The sequence below is a fragment of the Urocampus carinirostris genome, chromosome 5 (assembly GCF_059441175.1).
Source record: "Urocampus carinirostris isolate Australia breed hairy pipefish chromosome 5, RoL_Ucar_1.0, whole genome shotgun sequence".
Lineage (NCBI taxonomy): Eukaryota > Metazoa > Chordata > Actinopteri > Syngnathiformes > Syngnathidae > Urocampus > Urocampus carinirostris.
In genome coordinates, this window is record NC_142353.1 from 43,032,443 (window position 1) to 43,056,025 (window position 23,583).

Below are 23,583 nucleotides of genomic sequence, written 5' to 3' on the forward strand. Positions count from 1 at the left end.
TGTCCAATTGGCCCCGCCCGTGGGGCGCCAGCTGCGGCTCGTTGACAGATTGGCTTTCCGTCTATTTAAGCTCAGTGCCCTCACTCTCCCTTTGTCAGCCCGTCACCGAACATCTGCCCTGCAAGACGTGGATTCTGACTTGGTCCTGTTTCCTGTTGGTATTTCCTGTCCGTTATTGTTCGCGTTATTTTTGTCCTATTTAATATCAGTTTCCAGTTACGGTCTGGTCTATTTTAGTCCTGTTTATTATTCTCTCCAGTTTTCGTTCCCTTCTAGTTTGTCCTGTTTAATTTCAATATCCTGTTTCAATATCAATCCTGTCTGTCTCGTCCTGTCCGGTATCGACCCCATCTGTCCGATATCTGCTCGGGCAATTGGTATCGATCTCGTCAGTCTCTGGCTTCCTGTCTTTTCACGCCAGGCCGCTGCCTAACGTGCATGACTCTCCATTTCCTGTAAAATAAAAGCTTGTGTGAGAAACGTCACGCATTTGGGTCCTTAACCTGTTCCAGTTCTTGACACCACGACTTGTGTCGTTCAGGCACAAAACGTCTTTTTGAGCCAGTTCTTGGAAGTGAACGAAGGGAACCTGCTCCCAACCAATCAACAGCTGGTTGGTTCCCTCCGTAATTTTCTAGGAAATTTGATTTCTAACCGGCATACTGTTTTAGTGGTTCAGAGAGCCATTTTAACTTTGCCTACAACCTGGTAATAACAGAGTAGTAACAAGATAACTTATTTTGCCCGGTATTTGACAGCACCCCGACTTGTGTCGTTCGGGAACAAAATATCTCAGTTTTATTGGAAAAAGCAGGTCGCTCTGAATGCGGAAGTGGATCTTGAGGGAAAACGATGAGCCTGGTTGTTGCACAGTACGCGCATTTCGAGCCATCATTCCAGCACAAAGACTTCATGTACACCATCATCGAGAAACTGTGCCAACGTTCAAGATTTTGGGACAGGAAGCTAATTAATTCTGTTATCACCTACTGTAAATTCCGGACTATAGAGCACGCCTGATTATAAGCCGCACCCACCACATTTTAAGAGGATAACCACTTTTGTACTTACACAAGCCGCACCTGTATATAAGCCGCATGCACCCAAATTAAAACATGTAACACAATCATAAAAATAACCCAAACCTGACTTTGAGTCCCGCGATTGTAACTGAATATATAGTACACAGTCTAAAAATTAGAGGCGGCAACACGAGCGGAAAATGATACCGGTACTTAAGGTTTGATGCAGACCTGCAGAGTCCGGGTCCCGTTGAAAATAATCCAAGGGAAAAAAATGTATATTTCCAAACGTAAGGGTGGGAAAAATATATATCCACTATTGTCCGCTGCATCCACAAACACGTCTCACCTTTACTCCACTTCCCCTCAGCCCCGGTTGTATTCGCCCCTTCTTTTTGATTCGCCCGTGGAAAACATATCAGAATAAGTCTCTAAAATAAAGACATTACAAAAATATACAGTTGCAAATACATATTATACATGGTTACACATATTTACAAAGAAAGACGGTACACCGAGAGAGTTTTCAAAGCTTTGATAATATTATCATGACTTTCATCCCAAACCTTGCCTGTGAAGGGTAGCAAAACGCTACTAGGAACACGCTTGCAGCGCAGTAAACGGGTCTGTTAAAAAAATATACGGTTCTTGTAGAAACCACGGTAAACCATCCTCATCTTTCCCCTTACAACTGACGTCATTAAAGTCGTCTTCCTTCAGTACGGGAAATAGACTTTGTTATATAGACGTCGTCCCACACTCCCTTAATCAAAAACACGCTAGCAACACACTCGCAAAGTTTACGTGCAGTAGCTCTGTTACCTTCTTTATCGGACTGCTCGATTACTTTTAGCTTGAAAGCTGCGTCATGTGCCTTTCTTTTTGCAATTTGCATAATGAGGATATGTCTACGCTAATTTAATTTGTGCACAAGTTGCAGTCTTCCTCTGTGCATATATTCCACCGGTCTAAATCTTACCTTTTGTACTCGAGCGCCGCTGGCAGCTGTTAGAAAAATGACATAAATTGTCCGCATCACTGAATAAGCCGCAGGGTTGAACGTTTGGGAAAAAAAGTAGCGGCTTATAGTCCGGAATTTACGGTATATTAAATGTTTATTGTTGATGCCCCCGCAACATCCATTGCAGCCTGGTCATCCGAGAATGGGGGACTACCCCAAGTGAAGACCCTTCTCAAGGTTTCTTAATTTTCCTCATTGTAGATTTTTTGGGTTTTTCCTTGCCTTCGTGTAGGTTTAAGGTCAAAGAATGTTGTAATGGTGGTCTCTGAAGCCCTTTAAGACTATTTTTGTCATGAACCGGAACAGGACCCAAACGCGTAACGTTCTCACACAAGCCTTTTATTTTACGGGAAATGGGGAGTCATGCACGTTAGGCAGCAGTCTGGCGTGGAATGATAGGAAGCCAAAGGCCGACGAGATCGATACCAATTGCCCGAGTTGATATCGGACGGATGCGGTCAATACCGGACAGGACAGGACAGACAGGATAGACAATGAAACAGGATATCTAAAATAAACAGGATAAACTAGACGGGAATGAAAACTGGAGAGAATAATAAACAGGACAAAAATAGACGGGAACGCAACTAAAAACAGATATTACACAGGACAAAAATAAACGGGAACAATACCGGACAGGGAATGCCAACAGAGAACAAGACAGAGTCAAAACCCACGTCTTGCGAGGCAGAGGTTTGTTGACGGACTGATAAAGGAAAAATGAGAGCACTGAGCTTAAATAGACAGAAAGCCAAACTGTCAATGAGCCGCAGCTGGCGCCACACAGGCGGGGCCAATTGGGTGCCATGACAACCGTGACAACTTTATGAGAAGGGCAATACATATAAACATGACTTGACTGTCTAGGTTTCATACCTGTCAACCTCCACGGCTCCATGCCTGTACAAACTGTCGTATTTTCCCGATCAAAATACAAAATAATCGTACACCATATATTTATATATAGAATAGAATAGAATAGAATATACCTTTATTGTCATTGCTACAAATGGGCTAACATATTGTGACAACGAAATTGGGCATGACACTCCAGTTTTACACATTCATAGTGAGGTATGAGCAAGAAGATAAAGGAACAGAGAAGATAATGTTATAAGACAAGGGGGATAAGGCTATAGTTATAATTTACATGGTATTTACACAAGAAATGTCGGCATGTGGGATGTTACATACAGGGTTGTCGTGATAACGTTGGTATCGTAACGGTTGTGCAATATTGCATTTGGTGCAAAGTCATCATAGTGCAAAAATAGTCAGCATATGCATTGGTGCAAACATAGACATCATAGTGCAGAAACAGGAAATGGTCAGACATTGTGCAATTTGAGCATTAAACGTAGTGCAGTCGGCATGTGCAAGAACAAGACATGAGTAACATTATATTCGTATGAGGTAGTGTTGGCATGAGTTTTCAGTTTTTTTTTTTTTTTTTTTTTTCTGTGCGGTGTCTGTTTGAGCAGTGAACAAGCATAGTGCAGACAGCATGTACGTGAGTACCATACGTGTGAGGTAGTTTTTTGCAACAGTTTTCAGTTTTTTGTGCGGTGTCTGTTTAGGGTGGTAATGGCTGTGGGGAAGAAACTGTCTCTGAGTCTGTTCGTTTTTTATATTTTTCGGAATAATGTATGATGGGAAATCCCCAGGCGGCAGACGCATTAAGCCGCTCGCTTCGTTTGCAACGAAAAAAAACGATACCGAGATAGAGGCTTCCGCGGCGAACTCTTTTGACTTGATTGATTTGCCGTTTCGTGATAGTCGGTGTGTACCCATCATTGACAAATTTGCGTTTTTCCGTACAGATTTCCTTGTACGTCGTACTCGTCTTAAAATGCATAAAAAAACATACTTTGTACGGCAAAACCGTACAGGTTGACAGGTATGAGCTTTTCCCCATTGCGCACTGAACCTCGTTTTAATTCAATGGACAAATGTTTACATATTTAAAGTAGAATGCTGTTTGGCATTCAAATCGTGGACATTTTTTCCACAGTATATACAAAATAGGCGACATGTAGATTTATTTTGCATGAAATTGTCCTTTTTTTGTAGTCGAATCACTGTAAAGCATTCACAAGTATTCACATGGTTGGTAAATTAAGCTGTTCTCAAAGTTTCTTCATTTTCCTCATGTTGAGGTTTTTGAGTTTTTCCTTGCCCTCATGTTGGTTCCAGATCAGGTGATGGTGTAATAATAGTCTGAAAAAATAGTTTGTGTAATAACCTGGGAAGCCCTTTGAGACTCTTTTTGATTAAGGGCTATACAAATAAAAATGACTTGACAGACTTGACTTTGGGAGTTTATTTCAATAATACAGTAAATATATTTGTATCTGGGTAGCACGGCGGCGAAGTGGTTAGCGCGTGTGTGGCACATTTCTAAGATCTTGGGAACCTCCTGTGTGGGTTCAAATCCAGCTACCGGACTTCCTGTGCGGAGTTTGTATGTTCTCCCCGTGCTTGCGTGGGTTTCCCCCGGGCACTCCGGTTTCCTCCCACATTCCAAAAACATGCATTTCAGGTGGATTGGCCAGTCCAAATTGTCCCTCGGTGTCTGTCCCTGTGTGCCCTGCAATTGGCTGGCAACCAGTTCAGGGTGTCCCCTGCCCACTGCCCGATGATTGCTGGGATGGGCTCCAGCACCCCCGCGACCCTACTGAGGATAAGCGGTGCAGCCAATGAGATGAGATGAGATATTTGTATCCTTGTGGCTGGAGAACCTATACATTTTGCTCAGATGAGGTGTCGAAGTGAATTACAAGCAGAAAAACCTGCGTCCAGTGCTTCAAATGTACGTTTATCGTTGACAGCCATCTAGCGACTGACTGCTTCTACTGTTACTCATTCGCTTTCCATGATCGACCCACATTTTGTAAGCCGTTTGCATGGAGTAATTGTATTCATTGAAAGAATGGATTGCATAGTCTTTAGACAACAAATACCAGACCTTAATTAAAAAAACATTTGAACTGTGCAGATGACAATGCAGACATGTGGTCATAAATGAATAATATATTAAAGAAAGAACATTCTTTTATAGTTATTTTATGTCAGGCTAAAAAAAAAAAGTGAACTCCTGTGCAATAGATGGCGGTACACACATTTTAGCGGTACTGCGCTGTTTAAAAAGGTACAGAAGAAGAAGGTTTGGTAGGCGGATATGACGTATAGGCACGTAGAGTGAGCGGGTCGGCGCAAAATTCAAATGTTTTGACCGCAAGTGTTTGTCTTTAGCGGATTTTTAAAAAATAACTTTAAAAAAAGAAACTTTTCTGGATTTCCATATCTAGCGTATTTTGAACAAGAAAATCAGAATTAATGGTAAGTTTTCCATACAAAAAAAGCACGTTAAATCATCAGTAGCATTTGAGCTGTGTATGTTTACAATGCTAATGGTGAGCATTGTTATGCTAACACTTTTTACACATCTAGCAACTTTTACTCTTTCCGAAGTCGAGATATTTTAAAATAACACGTACTTTTTGTTTTTTCCATCCTGCTGCTTTAAAGTAATACATTATACCTCCTTAGTAATATATCCCGGCCAAAGGACTTGCGGTGCACTAGGTGGATAATACGACGTAACTCAGCTGTTTTATGTGATGATCGCCGTTGTTTTGCCATAAATCCAAAATAATATTCAAGTTTTTAATCTATATGCTCCTATGTTAAGGTTAACTAGATGACGATTTCAACTGTGGTAACCAGAGCATTGACAGTCCAGTAATGGTTTTCAAATTCTTGACATGCTCCATCACAATTATTTCACTACTAGTCAAGTTATGTGTATTTGTATAGCCCTTAATCACAAAGAGTCTCAAAGGGCTGCACGGATCAAAGACTATTGCAAACTATTATTACAGACTATTATGACACCATCCGCTGATATTGTCAACATAAAATATAGGTTATTCATACGCCATAGAATAGAAGTGTGGTTTAAGCTTAGATTTAAACATTTCCACTGAGGTTGAAGATCGAATTTCAGGGGGAAGAGAATTCCAGAGTGTAAGTCCATGAATGATTTTGTATACTTTCAACAGAACCTTGAAATCACATCTTAGGCTAACAGGGAGCCAATGCAGGCTAGCTAAAATCGGGGTAATGTGATCTAACTTTCTTGTCTTATTTAAAACGCTTGCTGCAGCATTTTTTTTACTAGCTAAAGGCTCTTGCTTTTGGATTTCGGGAGACCGGAGAGTACTGCATTACAGTAATCGAGGCGGGAGGTAACAAACGCATGAATTCTAATCCACGCATTCGACTGAGACAGCATAGACAACCAGTAACAAAACTCATGTTCTCCAACTCCGGATTAACTACAAGTAATTTACTTTTTATTGTATTTAATAAGACACGTTCCTACTCTCATTCGAGGTAGAATTACTTTTGATGAGGAAGAAAACAATCTTTATAGAATTAATGAAATGAAATGATCTGCATTTACAAGTCAATGACTTCCCAAAGCGCTTTACAATGTGCTCCACATTTCCCAATAGCGGCCTTGCAGCCATGTAAGGTGCTAACCTGCTTATCGGGGGTATTAGGGGTTCAGTGTCTTACCCAAGGACACTTCAACATGTAACACGGACGAGACGGGATTCGAACTGGGATCCCTTGATCCCAAGACGAGCGCTCTACCTCCTGAGCTACTGGCTGGCAACCAGTTCAGGGTGTCCCCTGCCCACTGCCCGAAGATTGCTGGGATGGCTCCAACACCCCCTTGACCCTACTGAGGATAAGCGGTGCTGATAATGGATGGATGGACAACAACCATGCATGGCACAACTACTTCTGAGTTTAAAAACGTGAATTCATATGAGTCCATATCAATTGCATTTAAGTTTATGCAAACAGCCACGAGCTATGGCTTTTCTTTTAGTATAGCCAAATAATACACAGAAGAAAAAGTGCAGTTTAGCCTATACTCAATTAAGTTTGATTTGAAGATATTAAGTTAGTGATCCGTACATTTACATTTGGTATGTTTTATAGAAATAATGCTTGGCCTCCTTAGAAAAGATAACCATAATGTAATCATTCGTGCTGGGAACCTTTTATGGTTACTAGTGTTTTTTATCGATTGCTTTGTTGAGGTCCCACACAATCCTGTTTTGTTCCTTGCCAATCAATCCTTCTAATTTGCTCTATTGTCTGTAGCCAAGATGAGTGCAGCTACCACACCTGTCCCCCGTGTACATCAAGGATGGACATTGTCTACTATGAGGAACAAGGGCATGTCGCCAGCTGCCTGTAGCACACCGTTATTTGCGGCGTTTCCTGGCAATGATGATGAAAAGGAGCGACGTCAGCGAAGGAGATCAAGAGTCATTGATCTTCAAGCTGCAGCGGATACTTCTTTTACTGATTCTGCACCTCATAGGTATTTGTCATTTCTATGAGAAAATTAATATTTTCCCCCTGAGATTCGATCTGCAACCTCAATGGAAATGTTTAAATCTAAGCTTAAAACACACTTCTGTTCTATAGCATATGAATAACATATTTTATGTTGACAATAGTTTTTTCCTTGCCCTCATGTAGGTTTTAGATGAGGGGCTGGTGTCATAACAGTCTAGTTTGCAATAATCTGTGGTCTGTGCAGCCCTTTGAGACTCTTTGTGATTAAGGGCTATACAAATAAACATGTCTTAACTTGATTGGAGTGTAAGGACTTTGCATGTCTTACAAAAAGCAAATACATTGAGATAATTAAATGATCTAAATAATGCCAAATGTATATTGCTTTTTTTAAGTCACTCAAAGACTCTTCACTGCAATTAATGATGTATAATACTGTAGCTCCTTTTTTGTATTGAAAATATTTAGCTTGAAAAAACATGACTTACTTTACTTTATAATACAATAATGTAATGGTCAGGAAATCCCATTATACTGCATATTTTAATATTATTGTGGAGATTACCACTTGTTTGGCCCTCTGGTTTCTTATTTTCCTCAAGCTTTTTAGTTTTTCCCTGCCGCATGCCAGTTTCAGTTCAGGGGATAATGTAATGGTGGCCTGTGCAGTCTTTAGGGGCTTTTGTGATTAAGGGCTGTACAAATAAATGTAACTTGACTTGAATGTGACTTGGGTCAAAATAAAAAGTCTGTTAGGGAGTCCCACCCAAATTAACTCTTTTTTTTAAACCCAAAAATTATTATTTTCTTTTTTTTTACAAATGTTACTTGATGTTTCGACTGTGCTCTAAATAAATGGATCTAACATTTTGTCCAGTCCTGCAGGTACTCCGGCGGCTGTACCAAAATTGTCCAATGCTCAAATCTCAGAACATTACTCCACCTGCATCAAACTCTCAACCGAGAATGTAAGCACTATGGACACCTTTAAGAGAAATAAATTAATGAATATACCTGTCATCATTTCTAACACCCTTCTCTTTTTGATAGAAAATTACAACTAAAAATGCCTTTGGTCTTCATCTTATTGATTACATGGCTGATATTCTTAAACAGAAAGATTCTGAGCTCACAAACTTCAAGGTACAGTATGCTAGAGGTTTAGCAGCTTCTTATTGTCGATGTGTTCTAAGGCTTGCTTGGACTTGAAATTGTGCAATGGTGTCTTACTGTATCTAGGAGAAATACCACCTTTAATTTTTTTTTAAACATTTAATACATTTGCCCCATAACTTCTAAAATGTAAAATATCCAAAATTTTTAAATTACGTTTTTTCTCCTTCAGAATTTGCCTGATTACTTGAACAAGAACCTGATATACACATCTTAAATTCATGACGGGTGAAATGCTGACATAGACTGAATCTTCATTAACTGAACCACAAAGTAGCGAGAGAATGCTTTATTTATAAACACTAAAGTTCATATCACTTGCTTTTACCTGCTGTATTACCTTGGTTCATTTATCAAAGTATTGATGTTCCTAAACACAATTTATACAGTTCAGTAAAAAATGTGCTTGTTTTTTTATGTATATATATATATATATATATATATATATATATATATATATATATAACACTTCCAGGTGGCAGCTGGGACTCTGGATGCCAGTACCAAGATTTACGCTGTCCGAGTTGATGCAGTTCATGCGGATGCCTACCGAGTACTCGGTGGCCTTGGGGCTGAAACGAAACCAGGAGAAGGTCAGAGCCTCATTTCTATCATTGCATGCACTAAGGATTTTAACAAGAAACTGCTACAATTAATGAAATTTGATTTTCCTGTCCATTTTTTCCTCATATTTTAAAATGTAAATCTGACATTTAACTGATTTATGTATGCAACTATGAACTAGAAGAGGAAGCGCCAGTTGAAAATGCTGAGGTAGCTAGCAAGCTGCCAAAGAAGAAGAGACCCCCAAAGAAGACCGTGGAACAGAACCTGAGCAGTATAAATTGTACTGAATCTGAGAGGAAATGCGAGGTACCGTTTTGGTTTTTCTTTCCGACTACCCAGCCGGTACTGTAGATTCGAACTAATGACAACAAATCATTGAATTGTCTCGTTTTGTAAATTTACTTTTAAGATTTAGTTCATCATCAACATATTTATGGTTCGTTAAGGCTTGGCTGTTTTTCTCTTCCAGGTTGACCCAATGTTCCATCGCATGGCATCATCGTTTGATGAGAGTAGCACAGCTGGGGTCTTTCTACCTGTACTCTTCAGTGAAAATAGTCGCTGCGAGCTGCTCTTTCCATCCCGCATGACCCTTCTGCAGTCTGCACCCTCCTACTCACCTCCACCTGCAACAGCGGTTCCTGCATCCCCTTTCACGGGTAGGGAAAACATAACTAGTTCCGCTTCTGCTGTTATTGTGCTGTTTTAAACTATGTTTTAAGTCTTAAATCATGTGTCTATGATGTAATTCTGAAAGCTGGACTCCAGCGGTCTCAGGAGAAAAGCAGTATCTGCCCTTCGCTGCAGGACTTCTCGTTCACAAGTTGGAACCCAGAACAGGTCAGCAAAACGTTTGGTTAGGATAGGCAGTAGCTAGCAGGTTTTTGTAATTTGCAGAGTTAGCTTCCAAATCCACTGCTGACTACAGCCTCTAATGTTGTCGATGCCAGTTAGAATACCGGTAAGGACCCTTCAAATTATTTGGGGAATAATTTACCCTGAAACCCAACAAATATGCATAATAAGTTTAGGTGGATAGCATTACTATGCTTCTTACCAAACCATTCCTGATTAAAATTTAACTTTGCTCAATTAACCACAGTAGAGTAAACTGCACAATTTGGACGCAGTATAACATTACCTTGTTATCGGGTGTGCTGTTTTGGAATAATCTGACATGACGACGTGGGTGGTTAGGGCCCAGTCCCACGGTGCTGAAGTCCAGGGTTCGATTCCAGCTACAGCAGCCTCCTCGAGCAGGGTTTACATGTTCTCTCCATTTCGGCGTGGGTTTCCTCCCATATCTAAAAAAACATGAATGGCAGGTTAATTGGCCGATCCAAATTGTCCCCAATTGTGATTGAGCGAGTGGGTGTATGTCTCTGTGTGCCCTGCGACTGGCTGGCAACCAGTTCAGCGTGTCCCCTGCCCAGCACTCCCCGTGACTAAATTGCTATTATGGTTAAATTCCTTGTATAAATATTTATACATTTTAATATTTTTCCTCGAAATTCTATAAGATTGGCAACACACAATCAGGTAAACTTATTAATCACAAATCAACCTGCAAACTGGATTCAATCATGGATTCAATCAAAAGGGGCCTTCATTTTTTTTTTTTTCAGACAATGAACCAACTTTTGGAGAAAATGAAGCAGGGTGAACACGTTTTTGACGTAAATGCTGAACCTGAACCTGAACCCGAAGAAGAAGAGGATTATCCTGAATTTGATGCAGACTGTGAGGAAGGGCTTGATGACGGCGAGAAAATGCCAGAGGAACACAAAGAGGGTTGTGAGGCATCTGGCTCTGGGCGAGGACGGTGAGAGAAGCCACCATATATTTTGTCTTATGCAATGTAAAAACAATGTTGTACTGCAAGAAGATACTTTCACTGTATTGTTTTATATGAAAAACTATTCTCTTTCTTCTTCGGTGGTGTTCAAGAGATGTTATCCCAATTGGAAAGGGGGATATCGCTACTATGTGTCTACAGCTATCTTCTCAGCCCCGGGAATATTCCTATTTTAGCCCAAAGACTATGGCCACGTGGGCTGGACCAGGTTACTGGCAGTTCAAGCCAAAACACAAGTGTAAGTGATTTTAGTTTTTCGTCGTTTACGGTACACATTAATTACTTTCATTTCTCTCCACTTAGTGGACCATTTGCCTGACAAGGATGCGCGGAAAAAGAAGACCAAAAAGACCTTTGAAATAGACTTTAACGCCGAGGTCAACTTTGACACTTTTTTCCGGACTACTAGAGTAAGTGTTTTCTTCAGGTTTACACAATATCTCCTAGACCAGTATTTCTCAACCAGAACTTGTGTGTGCAGCAGGAAACCTCCCATTTTTATTTAGTTATACACAATATTTGTAATCATACACACGTTGTGATGTATATTTGCAGTCTTCAAGTGATCTGCAGATTAACTAGAATATTCCTGCGCATTAGTAGGTGACAGCAAATCACAGGTAAATGATTTTTGTTCAATTTAGTGTTGAGATAATGTTTGAGCTTACAACACAAACTACTGGGAAATATTTCTTTTTCCTAACATTTTTGTTTTTTAATTGAAAGATTTAGCAAAATACAGTGTTTCCCATAGATTGTTGTGAGACCCTGGAGGGATTTGGGGGCGTGTCCAGGGGCGTCTCACCCGTGTTAGTCTATACCAGGGGGCAGCAACCTTTTCGGTGTGGAGTGCCACTTTTAAATGTCCTTGTAAATCAGTGTGCCACACCAAGATTAATGACTCGCACAACAATTTTTTTATATCCAACAGAGCTGTCATTGTACACCAGTCCGAATATACAACATTGATATACATTGAAATTGTATTACTGACCAATTTATCTTCCACTATTCTTGTTCAACAACAAACTAAAAAATTAATGTGAGCAACATGTGGAAAGGCCTGTAGACATCCATGACTTCAACTATTCTTCATCAACAATGAACTACAATCAAAATCAAGTGATATGCACAGCTACCATACCATTCATCAATAAAATCTTATTTGAGAAACTATCAAAACTTGAAACACACACACCATTAATATATTTGCCATCAGTAAATGATTTTCCGTGCTTTTCCATGCAGTGAGCAATGTGATGGCTTGCTTCAGTGGTGGGGTTTGTAGCGCTGACAAATGTTTTCAGGGTCTGTGTTTGTTTGCCGTACCTGGACACAACGCGTTTTAATGTCTCTGCCTTTCCAGACTTATCTTTGAATGCATGTTCATGTTTCGTCTCGTAATGACGCTTAACACTTGACGTGTGAGGTACAACGCTCTCAAGGCATAATGCACAAACAGCACGGTCATTTTTTGCACACAGCCTCAGTCATCTGTCCACGCTGGCTGAAAAGAACGAGATTTTTTCGCCGTAGGGGCTGTTGTGATTCGTTCATTTATCGCGCGCCTGTGTTTCTGTGGGTGGGTTAAAACAGATCTTTCCTCCTCTGCAAGCCTCTAAATAACAAAGCGCGCAACGGAAAATGTCTGAATTTCACCAAAAAATGCGCATGAAAAAAATTTATTGTTATGCCGTGCGCTCGCGTGCCGTTGTTTAACCCCTTGCGTGCCACTGCTGGCACGCGTGCCATAGGTTGCCGACCCTTGGTCTATACTATTTTAAAAAAACTTAAACACGAGAACTTTTAACTATTTACAATTTAATTTCTTACCAATGCTGACTAAAACAGAACCCCAGAAAAACATTTTAAAAAAATAAAACAAAAATATCTTAAGTCTCTACTAAAAATCGGCATTTAGGAACACAAAGCTAAGCATGGAGCGACTGATTCAAATATTTTGGTCAGTGGTAGCCAATGCACAATGTTTTGGAGACATTAATACAATTAACATGAGTTGAAATAAGGATCATTTTCCTGTTTTGACTCAATTTTATTCCCTTTTTGTCTTCTTGTGTTGCAATCATGTTCCTGTGCATAATGTGCCAGCTGCAGGGGCTAAAAATACAAAATTTTAGTTACCAACATTCCAGCTTGAACCTCCAACTTCATACTGTCAACTTTGACGAAATTATAAACCGTCTCGACAGAACAAGTGTTAAAAATATAGAACTGGAGCGGAGAATAAAAAAGTTAAATATTTTTTAAATTGTTCCGATTATTGTAAAATGCAAACCTGATTGATACATATCCTCAATTTCATTGGAGCTACATTAAGTGTGAAGTAAATTTGGCATCATGTCACCATTGTAGGCTGCCACCACCATCAGCAAGTCCGCTCTCAGTTCCATCAACAAGAAGACAACTCTGCCTGCGGACTTCCAGTTTCCCCCAGAAACTCTCTCCAAACTCAGCCTTAAACCCTCCGTGTCGGTGAGGCCTTTTGGTCAAGATATATACATATATTTTCTTCATTTGCTAAAAACAAATAAAACAAGTACTTAGTGTTTATAGGTGGAATTTCTTTATCTTTATAGCTGTGTGCTAATTACCTCTGACTCTGGTCTATTACCTGTGTATATTACCCTTCTTATATCACCAGATTTATTTTATGGATTTTAATAAAATAAAAAATTGTTATGTATTTACTGCATTTTTGTTGGAATTTAAAATTCTTAAGTACTTAAAAATAATACTACCTGTTTTACTTTGCTTCAGCTATGTCAAGAAGCTCAGAAGAGACTGACCGGAGACCTAGGAGAGGGCATTGGTGACTACAACTACAACAATCCTAATGATACAATGAACTTTTGCCCAGGCCTTCAGGTAAGAAGTCCTATTTGAGTTTGAATCCGACCTGAAATTGTTTAAATTAGCTCTGCAATGCTAAGCATAAACGAAGCGGCCCATATTTTTCATGCACATTTTGTGCTGTAGTACTTATCATATCTGCCTTTCTATTTTACTTTCTGCAGAAAACGTGACATACCATTTTATTTTGTAAATTGGTCGCTGTGGTTTTAACAGTATCTCGTTCTTCAAATTCATTGTCTGCTTAAGTGTTCTTTTTAACATTTAGCTTGGTTCTTTTTATGTCCTACTTGTGTGTAGTTACCATATTTATTCATGTTCAACACACTTTTTTTACCTCAAAAGAACAGAAAGTATGGGGTGTGTTATACACAAGGTTATATGTAATATATTACCGTATTTGTGCAATGATTAATCCCTCAACAATTATCTGCCCACAATCACAAACAATGGATTTAACAGAAATCGAACCCCGGTTGCAGTTAGAACACAGAATCCTATCCAATAGACCACCCGTGAGAAAGATGACATTTAAATAAATATTACATTGTATTTCATTATCCTACTTTTTTAATTCACTGTACCAGAAACGAATGTTAAAAAAGGAGATGACCTGATTAATATAAATGAACGCAAAAAAGCATGACGAGGGAAAGAACTCTTTGGTGGGTGTATCTGATGATAAATCCGACCTTGAGGGACATTAAATAGATACATTGTAAATGTTATGTTGGTATTGTGTTATTACTTTACATTGTCAATAAACGATTCTAATCATGCCCGTATGTATTCAACGTTTGACACTTACAATCATTAGTTTGAGCTAAGAAAAAGTAAAACTAGACTTTATTTGTGTTGGTGGTAAAAAAATTAGGGGTGCGCTTTATATACGGGTAAGCTTTGTACTTAAGTATACAGTACCTTTCTTGAATATGTAAGGAAGATAGCTAATGCTTCTATAAATGAGCGGGAAAAACCCATTATCCAAAAGTACATAAAACATGGCGTACTCCACTCTTCAGTGTTGAATAAATAGTCAAATAAATTCATTTACGGATTGCTTTCGGATAAGCTGCAGCTCACAGCCATCGACTTTTAAAATTACTTCTAATAACTGCTTCCTTTGTCGCATTACTTAAAAGCAGAGGCTTCCACAACATGGCGAGAAATCCATTTGTTGTATGAGGCTTATAAACCAGAAATTGCTTGTATTATGATATTCCATGGGTTTTCAATAACTTACAATCAGGGTTTGTACGGGTGCTTGAAATCCCTGGAATGCTTGAGTTTTAATGGGGTTTTCAAGGATTTAAAAGTGCATGAATTTTGAAGTGAAGTGTTTCTTAACAAGCTTGCTCTGAAATGACGTCGACACTGCATTATTGTGGCTTCGTTTTTCCGTTGTATTTCCTCTACCCTCGTGATTAACTGCAACTGGCATTAGTTTGTATGGCATTGTCCTATGGGTCGCGAGGTGCAAGCATTTTATATCAATTATGGATATTTATTATGGGCCATGCAAAAAATTATGGTAGTGTTTCCTAGTTGTAAATTGTAACGAGAAGAACTTTATTCATTTCATTTTTACCCAACACTTATATGGGGAGAAATTTGTCTCAAAAACATATATTTGGGATTTAATCAAGATCTAAAAATCAGGTCTTGATGAATGGACAAACACGATTAAAATTTGCATACGTAAATCACATAAATACTTGTGGCTCTGCAAAATACATGATAATCCCCATTTTTTTTGTTTTTTAATTTCAGTGTGTAATATTTGACCACTAGATGGCACAGTTTTGTCTAATGCGAATTAAAACTAATGCTACAGAGCACATTGTAGAAGCAAGACAAACATGGCAGCGCCCTTAGGTAGGGATTCCTCTATGTCAAAGAAATACATTTCTTCACCTATAATTTAGAAGAAGAAAAATTAACATTGGTATGATAGTTCAGGTATTTTTGCCTAGTCAAATCAATGTTTTATTTTTTGCCGAATGAAAGTTTCTGTACCACTAGGGGGCACTAAATATTACACATTGTCCCTTTAATGACACTGGATAAATTGGAAAATTGGCTTTGAAAGTTCTTAAAAATGCTTGAATTTGTTCATGAGAAAGGTGTCAAAACCCTGAACAATGACTAGTGATCTTAGTTTTTATTTTCCATTTTAGAACTGTCGTGTCAAAGTTTGACTTCTTTGAATACATGAACCTGAGCGTTTCCCAATCATCCACTTCAGGCTGCTGACAGTGACGATGACGTGGAAGGGTTTCCCGACTCTGACCAAATACAATCTTCAGGCGAGGCTTTTCCACCGCTCTCACAAGACGACGTCTCCACCTACGGCGATGAAGATCTTGTACCTGAACCACACCGGGTATGTTCTTAAGCAATAACCTGTAGCACCATTTATACAAGGCATACAACCATACGTACATCAATAAACAAAGGTTGATGACATTCTAAAGCAAAGCAGGAAAATAAATCCAAATATTATTAAGGAAGAAGTTGCAAATATTGACAATGTTACAACTTAATAAGGGCAGCACGGCGGCGCAGTGTTTAGCGCGTGTGCGGCACAATTCTGAGGTCGTGGGAACCTCCTGCGTGGGTTCAAATCCAGCTCCCGGCCTTACTGTGCGAAGTTTGTATGTTCTCCCAGTGCTTGCGTGGGTTTCCTCCGGGCACTCCGGTTTCCTCCCACATTCCAAAGACATGCATTTCAGGTGAATCAGCCGGTCCAAATTGTCCCTAGGTGTGACTGAGCGAGTGAGTTGTCTGTCCCCGTGTGCCCTGCGACTGGCTGGCAACCAGTTGAGGGTGTCCCCTGCCCACTACCTGATGATGATTGCTGGGATGGGCTCCAGCACCCCCGCGACCCTACTGAGGATGAGGGGTACAGCTAATGAGATAATAATAATAATTTCCTTGTATTGTCATTCTGTGTAACAATGTACACAGAACGAAATGTCGATTGCACCTGACCCGTTGTAGCGAGCCGATGCAGCCGCAGCCAACAGAGGGCGCCGCCGACCACTTTTTAAGTCTTAGGAATGACTCGGCCGGGGCGCGAACCCGAACCTCCCAGTCTCAAAGCGGGCGCCTTACCATCTAGGCTACTGAGATGACATGACAACTTAATAACTCTTAAACTTTGATTATAGAGAAAATCCTTAAGTCTCAATTTTACAAAGTCAAGTCAAGTCATTTTTATTTGTATAGCCCTTAATCACAAAGAGTCTCAAAGGGCGTCACAGGTTATTACACAAACTATTTTTTCAGACTATTATTACACCATCCACTGATCTGGAACCAACATCAGGGCAAGGAAAAACTCAAAAACCTGAACATGAGGAAAATGAAGAAACCTTGAGAAGGGACCGCACATGTGGCATCCCCCTTTCAGGATTACCAGACAGCAAAAGATGTTGCAAAAATAATACAGAGATATTGTCCACGAAAAGTATAGGTTATTCATATGCTATAGAGTAGAAGTGTGTTTTAAGCTTAGATTTAAACATTTCCACTGAGGTTGCAGATCGGATCTCAGGGGGAAGAGCATTCCACAGCACCGGTGCCAGGATGGAGAACGCTCTCGAACCAGCGGAACACTTCTTTGCTCTTGGGATCACCAGGAGACCGGCGCTCTCAGAACGAAGGCTTCGTACCGGAACATAGGGGGAAATCAGATCTGAAAGATATGAGGGAGCAAGTCCATGTATGATTTTTTATAACACTAAGAGAACCTTGAAATCACATCTTAGGCTAACAGGGAGCCAATGCAGGTTAGCCAAAATCGGCGTGATGTGATCGGACTTTTTTGTCGTCCAGAATCAAGAGTCTTCAGCTGGTACAAAATGCTGCAGCGAGGCTTTTAACTCAAAAAAACATTTAGAAACATGTTTGAAAGTTTAAAAAGAGAAGAGACAATTTTATAAAACCTTGATTGAAAACCCATTTACACACAGAGGTGACCTCACTTTTGTTGGTAGTTTTTTCCATTTGTGTGCCTTTTTCGGGTAAATGCAAATGCACCATGTTTACGGGAATTTTTGGGGTCTGATAATTAGCCAAAGTTTACAGAGTAAGAACCCTGATGTGCACAAATAAGCCAATACACAACATCATTAAATGGGTCCAACTGTCAATAGTTTTTTTCTATTCATAATAGTGGTAGTAAAAGCACACGCTGTTGATACTTAAGTTTACGTCTTTATGAAGGTTAACAAGCTGGAGATCAACTATGCTAAGACGGCCAAGAAAATGGACATGAAGCGACTCAAGAACAGCATGTGGACTCTTTTAACGCAAAGCCCAGAAAAAGACACAAAGGTGAATTATTCTGATAAATTTGCCCAACATTCACTTTTTTTACAAAGCCTTTTTCTTTTCACTGACTTGACCTTGTTTTAAAAATATTCTTTTTACCTGTCATGGTTTTCAATGAGTCACTGATGTTTCTTACTGGTTATATTTTAATGGTTTACAATTTAGGAAGCGGAGGTTACTGAGGACCCTGAGGTTTGCGGCGACAAGGCGTTCAGCCAGACCACAAAAGAATTGCTTCAAAGGTAACCGACTTTTACCGACTTAGTTTCAAAATATTTACTAATTCTATCAGTGATGTCATTGTGGACATAAGGTCACATTTTTTGTTTATTGCCTGAGAAAATGAGAGCGCTAATATCAATGACAGAGACATGAAAATAAACACAACAATCTATCTAAATGTAACTTCAAATAAACGTGATACATTACTAATATTGTCATGATCTAGGCTACCCAACACCATGGCCCAGAACCTGTCAGTACCTTTGGCATTTGTTGCTTTGCTACATCTTGCAAATGAAAAGGTGAGCATTTTTATATCAAACCTTGAACTTTTGATCGCATGACCAAAACACCATTATTGTACAGTGTATCCATGTTTGTACTGCGGACGTGCTGTATGTATCAGGAGTATTTAATGTAAAGACTAAGTGTACTTCAGAGTTTTATCATAAAATTGTTCACCCCAGATTATTTCAATGATAAAGTAAGGATTCAAATCTCATGGCAGTGTCTGAAATGCATGACAAAAAGTTACAGGACACCAAGACAGACAACTCTGAAAAGTTACCTGCCCAGCCATAAAGTTCCCTGCCCTATTTTTCACAACTTGAAACACAATAAGACGACTAATCGTAAAAAGTCCATTGTTGCAAAGTCTTTAGAATCTATAACAGAACAATAGAATAGAATATACCTTTATTGTCATTGTTATAACATGGGATATATTGTGACAACGAAATTGGACGTGGCACTCCAGTTCCACATTGTACAGTGAGGATATAAGGAAAACAAAGAGATAAAGGGACAAAGAAGATGTTTGTACTGTCCTTGTTGTATAGGCTTTGTTTTCCTCCGGGGGGGAGTGAGGGACAGACAGAGATGGGTGGATCCAACTAGATGTTTGATCTTACTGTACACACGGTCCAGTGTTTTTTCCCTAATTGCTCAGTCCACGTATTGAATGGATTTGGGAAGTACAGTCCATAAACATGCCTGATTAAAGTCGCCAGCGACAATAAAAGCTCCGTTAGGGTGTGCAAGCTGCTGTTTATTGATAGCAGCGGGCAGAAGATTTAGCGCTATGCTAACGTTAGCATCCGGTGGAACGTAAACAGCAAGCACAATGACCACAGTTAGCTCTCTCACTTTAAAATTAAGTTTATTATAAATCTACTCATAACATTCATTGCAAGTATTTCAGACACTGCTCATGGTTCAATCCCTCGCTGATTTTTGTTGGCTTTCATCAAATAATTCTCAAAACTGCCCATTATTTTTTTCTCCTTTGACAGAATTTGGAGCTGGTGAAAGTTGATGACATGTCAGACATCATCATCAGGCAAGGCCACTGAGGAGAACTGTCTTTACATGTCAACGTTTTTATTTGGTGTTATTTTCTTTGGACAACGTTGTTTGGTTGGCTTTGATAGCTTCAGAAAAATGTGAGTTACTCGCATTTGATGGCACGTTAAATGTGTGTTATTCCCCAAAAAAGTAGATCTTAAAGACCATATACTGTAACCACCAACCTGCTACAATCAATTTGTGGAAGCTAAAAACACTCACTTACTAGAATTGCCTAAATTGTCATCTCCCGTGTCATCCACTGAAGTCGGCTAACTGCAACCTTGTCGAGAATTCAAAAAATAATAAAATCACTTTTTTACTCGCTTTTGTTAAATGTGGGTTTAATTGTGGACCTGTGGCCACAGTTTCACATCCAACCGTTTCCTGTACTGTTTACCCTATGGTGTGTCAAGGTGAAGGTAAGGGTTGATGCACAACACACGTTTTAATTCATTGCATTGCCTTCCTTTATTTATTTTGTTAAGATATTTCATGTGTCCAAACAAGGTGTCCTAGAACCATTTTTTTCTGTTGATTCCTAATCTTTTTAAATAACAGTACTCTGGTAAAGGTTTTGGTTACTATGTCATGGTGGTGACTGCGCCATAGATTTGTGTGTCTGTAAAATAGAAGTGACTCTATGAGCTGCCTTGACTGTCATGAACATAGCCTACTTTAGCAAACCTGAGATGTGCAATCATGTGGCTTTAAATTCAATTTGAAAATATATATACCGGTAATGGGCAGCACGGCGACGCAGTGGTTAGCGCGTGTGCTGCACAGTTCTGAGGTCATGGGATTGAAGCTCCTGTGTGGAGTTTGCATGTTCTCCCCGTGCTTGCGTGGGTTTCCTCCGGGCACTCCGGTTTCCTCCCACATCTAAAAACATGCATATTAGGTTAATTGGCTGGTCCAAATTGTCCCTAGGTGTGAATGAGTGCTCGTCTTGGGATCAAGGGATCCCAGTTCGAATCATGTCGAAGTGTCCTTGGGTAAGACACTGAACCCCTAATACCCCCAATAAGCAGGTTAGCGCCTTACATGGCTGCAAGGCCGCTATTGGGAAATGTGGAGCACATTGTAAAGCGCTTTGGGAAGTCATTGACTTGAAAAGCGCTATATAAATGCAGATCATTTCATTTATCTCCCTGTGTGCCCTGCGATTGGCTGGCAACCAGTTCAGTGTGTCCCCTGCCCACTGCCCAAAAATAGCTGGGATGGGCTCGAGAACCCCCGCGACCCTACTGAGGATAAGCGGTGCAGATAATGGATGGATGGATATATGGGTAATTGAATCAATAATTTCAAAAGGAATGACTTGCCATGTGCAAAAAAAACGACATCATACAGTAGAATCACAATTGTTGCTTGTTTTGCCTTTGGTTGCCCTTCCGAAAGAAAACATCTGCCAGAACAGAATAACCGGTAATTGCATTGTCCATGCAGCAGAATTTCCCGCCTCAAACTAAATTCTGCTTTGTGATTGGTATGGACCACCAGTTAATGTGAGCCCATTTAAATTGGCTAGATAAGTAAATGATATATTCATAGGTTTTGTGAAATTACAAATATCATGAGACCTCAAATTAAGGACTTGCTTTCCATTGAAAACACTCACATGACTAAAACTCAATGCAATATCATGTGTCAGCAACACTGATATTATAATGGGTTGGGTCCAGAATATATAGGGCACAGGGTTAATCCTTTCCACAGAAGCTCATTAAACAATATCACTGTTTAAACTCTTAGTGAATTAAACCCTCAGAACAAACTCTTAGTACCTATACCTGGAGAGCAGTAGCTCGGGAGGTAGAATTCATATTTCGGGACAGAGGTTGCAGGCTGATTCCCGGCTCTTCCAAGTTAAATGTCAAAGTGTACTTGGGCTTAACAGTTCAGTGTTATGCCCTAATGCCCACGATAAGCAGGTAGGTACCTTGCATGGCTGACGGTGTGTGAAAGGGTAAGTGTGAAACACATTGTAAAGCGCTTCAGGGACTTGAAAAGAGCTACAGTAAATAAATGCATTCCATTTACTTAGTGAAAATGTGTTTCTGTCATATTTTTTGGGGGGGGAATATTACTGATTACGCGCTGTTTCAAATACACTATTTAAGAGCCTTTAATTTGACAACCGTTTAGCTCTGGCACAGGGGTTAACCGAAAAAGAAGAACGAAACGAAAAAAAAGTATTTTAGCCTTATAAGGGAGACCAAGAGGAAGTGATAGGTGATAGGAATGAGTGGAGAGGTTTTGTAAAAGGATTGTGGGATGTTTAGACACGTTCTAAGGGATGGGCAGGGCACCCATATGATGCGGCAGGGGTAAACCAGTGAAAGCTGTCAGGCCCTGCTGTTGAACAGAAGATGTGTTGTGTCAATCTGACCCGAGTGACATGGCCACTTTTGTGTGTCCCGTTTCATCTGAAGGGACGAAAGCATGACCAACTTGGGTGCCGAGGTGCTTAACTTGTTTGGGCATTTGGGTTGGCCATGGTCCACAAAATCTTTTGTGTGTTTTTTGCTACTTTTTCCCTTTTTTATTTTCTCTTTTTGTTTGTGTTTGTCTTGCTGTCGGTCACTCCTCTCGAGGGACATGACCAGGGTAGACAGATAGACTTATAAGGAAGTCAACATATACTGTATAGATCTATATTCATTGGAAATGTTAAGAATGTTTTGTCCTACAGAAAACATAATTTTCCATTATCAAACATTTTTGAAAAAAGTGCCAGGGAGCCACTAGGAATTGCCAATGAGGCTCACGACGCCTGTTGCTGACCCCCGCTCCAGGAGATCTGCAAAAAAAGCTCCGTACTATAGTACTGAGTATTTCTTCATGATTTGGTACAAGTACTGAGAATGGACTTTCCAAATGGTCCAACTGCCAAAGCTCAAAGGTAAGCAGAACTGCAGTGTAATTTGCTGGACGCAGTTGTGCACTTTTATGACATTGCCCACACCTTCACAACAGCTTTCCACCCAGATGTTACCGTGCTCAGCAGGTCAACAACTGTTCTCTAAAAAATATTTTAAGTAGAGTGAGGAGAGGGTACCGGATTGTGTTGGTTCATCAAAACTAATTTACTGTACTGTAAAACAATATTAAATTCGTTATTTGTGGCTCCTTTTTATTTCTTCAGAGCAGCCTTCAGAAATCATTGCAATAATCATAATAGTAGAGAAGATTCAGCGCCACCTTCCTCAATAGATGAAACTGGTTTGTCTGGTCTGGTACCGGTAAGCTGGGTGGAACGTTACGCTCGCTGTAATGAATGACAGGCATTCACTAAGACTGTTTAAGGATTGTCAACCTGCTCTAAAATTAATTTCAACTGGAATAAAATTTGTTTTCGGCTTAAAATTGTGTAGACTTTTGAGCTGTTTTACAACTCAAAATCTGAAACTTGTAATTAAAATGAGCATTGCAGATTATGAAGGGGTTGCCCAAGTGTTGGGCAAATTAGCCCAGTGGCCTTGAATGGATTTGAGGATTTTGTCCAACAAGCCATTAGAATGATATTGATGTTGTTTCGGAAGAGGGAATGTAAACTGTATTTTATAAATAGAAATATGTCCAACTCGTTTATCTCAAATTACAAACTACAAAGCTCATATCAAGAGGGCGCAGGTTCAATTCCCGGCTCATCTGTGTTACATGTCGAAGTGTCCTTGGGCAAGACACTGAATCCCTAATTTCCCCAATAAGCAGGTAGGCGCCTTGCTTGGCTGACTCCCTATTGGTGTGTGAGTGTGTGTGTGAATGGGTAAGAGTGAAGCACATTGTAA

At 39.8% G+C, this 23,583-nt stretch overlaps 1 protein-coding gene across 4 annotated transcripts in view; it reads left to right on the top strand.

Moving 5' to 3' along the window:
- Nucleotides 1-20,126, top strand: part of ncaph (non-SMC condensin I complex, subunit H) — a 32,715-nt gene extending 12,589 nt beyond the window's left edge. The window contains exons 1-18 of one of the 4 annotated variants that reach the window (XM_088335232.1): nucleotides 5,213-5,382; nucleotides 7,222-7,444; nucleotides 8,300-8,390; nucleotides 8,473-8,565; nucleotides 9,071-9,188; nucleotides 9,341-9,468; nucleotides 9,632-9,821; nucleotides 9,920-10,002; nucleotides 10,788-10,984; nucleotides 11,110-11,255; nucleotides 11,321-11,427; nucleotides 13,391-13,510; nucleotides 13,796-13,903; nucleotides 16,134-16,271; nucleotides 18,116-18,226; nucleotides 18,389-18,465; nucleotides 18,672-18,747; nucleotides 19,738-20,126. In XM_088335232.1, coding sequence (XP_088191358.1) covers nucleotides 7,227-7,444; nucleotides 8,300-8,390; nucleotides 8,473-8,565; nucleotides 9,071-9,188; nucleotides 9,341-9,468; nucleotides 9,632-9,821; nucleotides 9,920-10,002; nucleotides 10,788-10,984; nucleotides 11,110-11,255; nucleotides 11,321-11,427; nucleotides 13,391-13,510; nucleotides 13,796-13,903; nucleotides 16,134-16,271; nucleotides 18,116-18,226; nucleotides 18,389-18,465; nucleotides 18,672-18,747; nucleotides 19,738-19,797 — 2,061 coding nt within the window. In that variant the 5' untranslated portion in view covers nucleotides 5,213-5,382; nucleotides 7,222-7,226 and the 3' untranslated portion in view covers nucleotides 19,798-20,126. Of the gene's footprint in view, nucleotides 1-5,212; nucleotides 5,383-5,933; nucleotides 6,070-7,221; nucleotides 7,445-8,299; nucleotides 8,391-8,472; nucleotides 8,566-9,070; nucleotides 9,189-9,340; nucleotides 9,469-9,631; nucleotides 9,822-9,919; nucleotides 10,003-10,787; nucleotides 10,985-11,109; nucleotides 11,256-11,320; nucleotides 11,428-13,390; nucleotides 13,511-13,795; nucleotides 13,904-16,133; nucleotides 16,272-18,115; nucleotides 18,227-18,388; nucleotides 18,466-18,671; nucleotides 18,748-19,737 lie in introns of those variants that run through there. The other 3 variants (XM_088335236.1, XM_088335233.1, XM_088335234.1) reach the window with 3 other exon arrangements.
- Nucleotides 20,127-23,583: the final 3,457 nt, after the last annotated feature.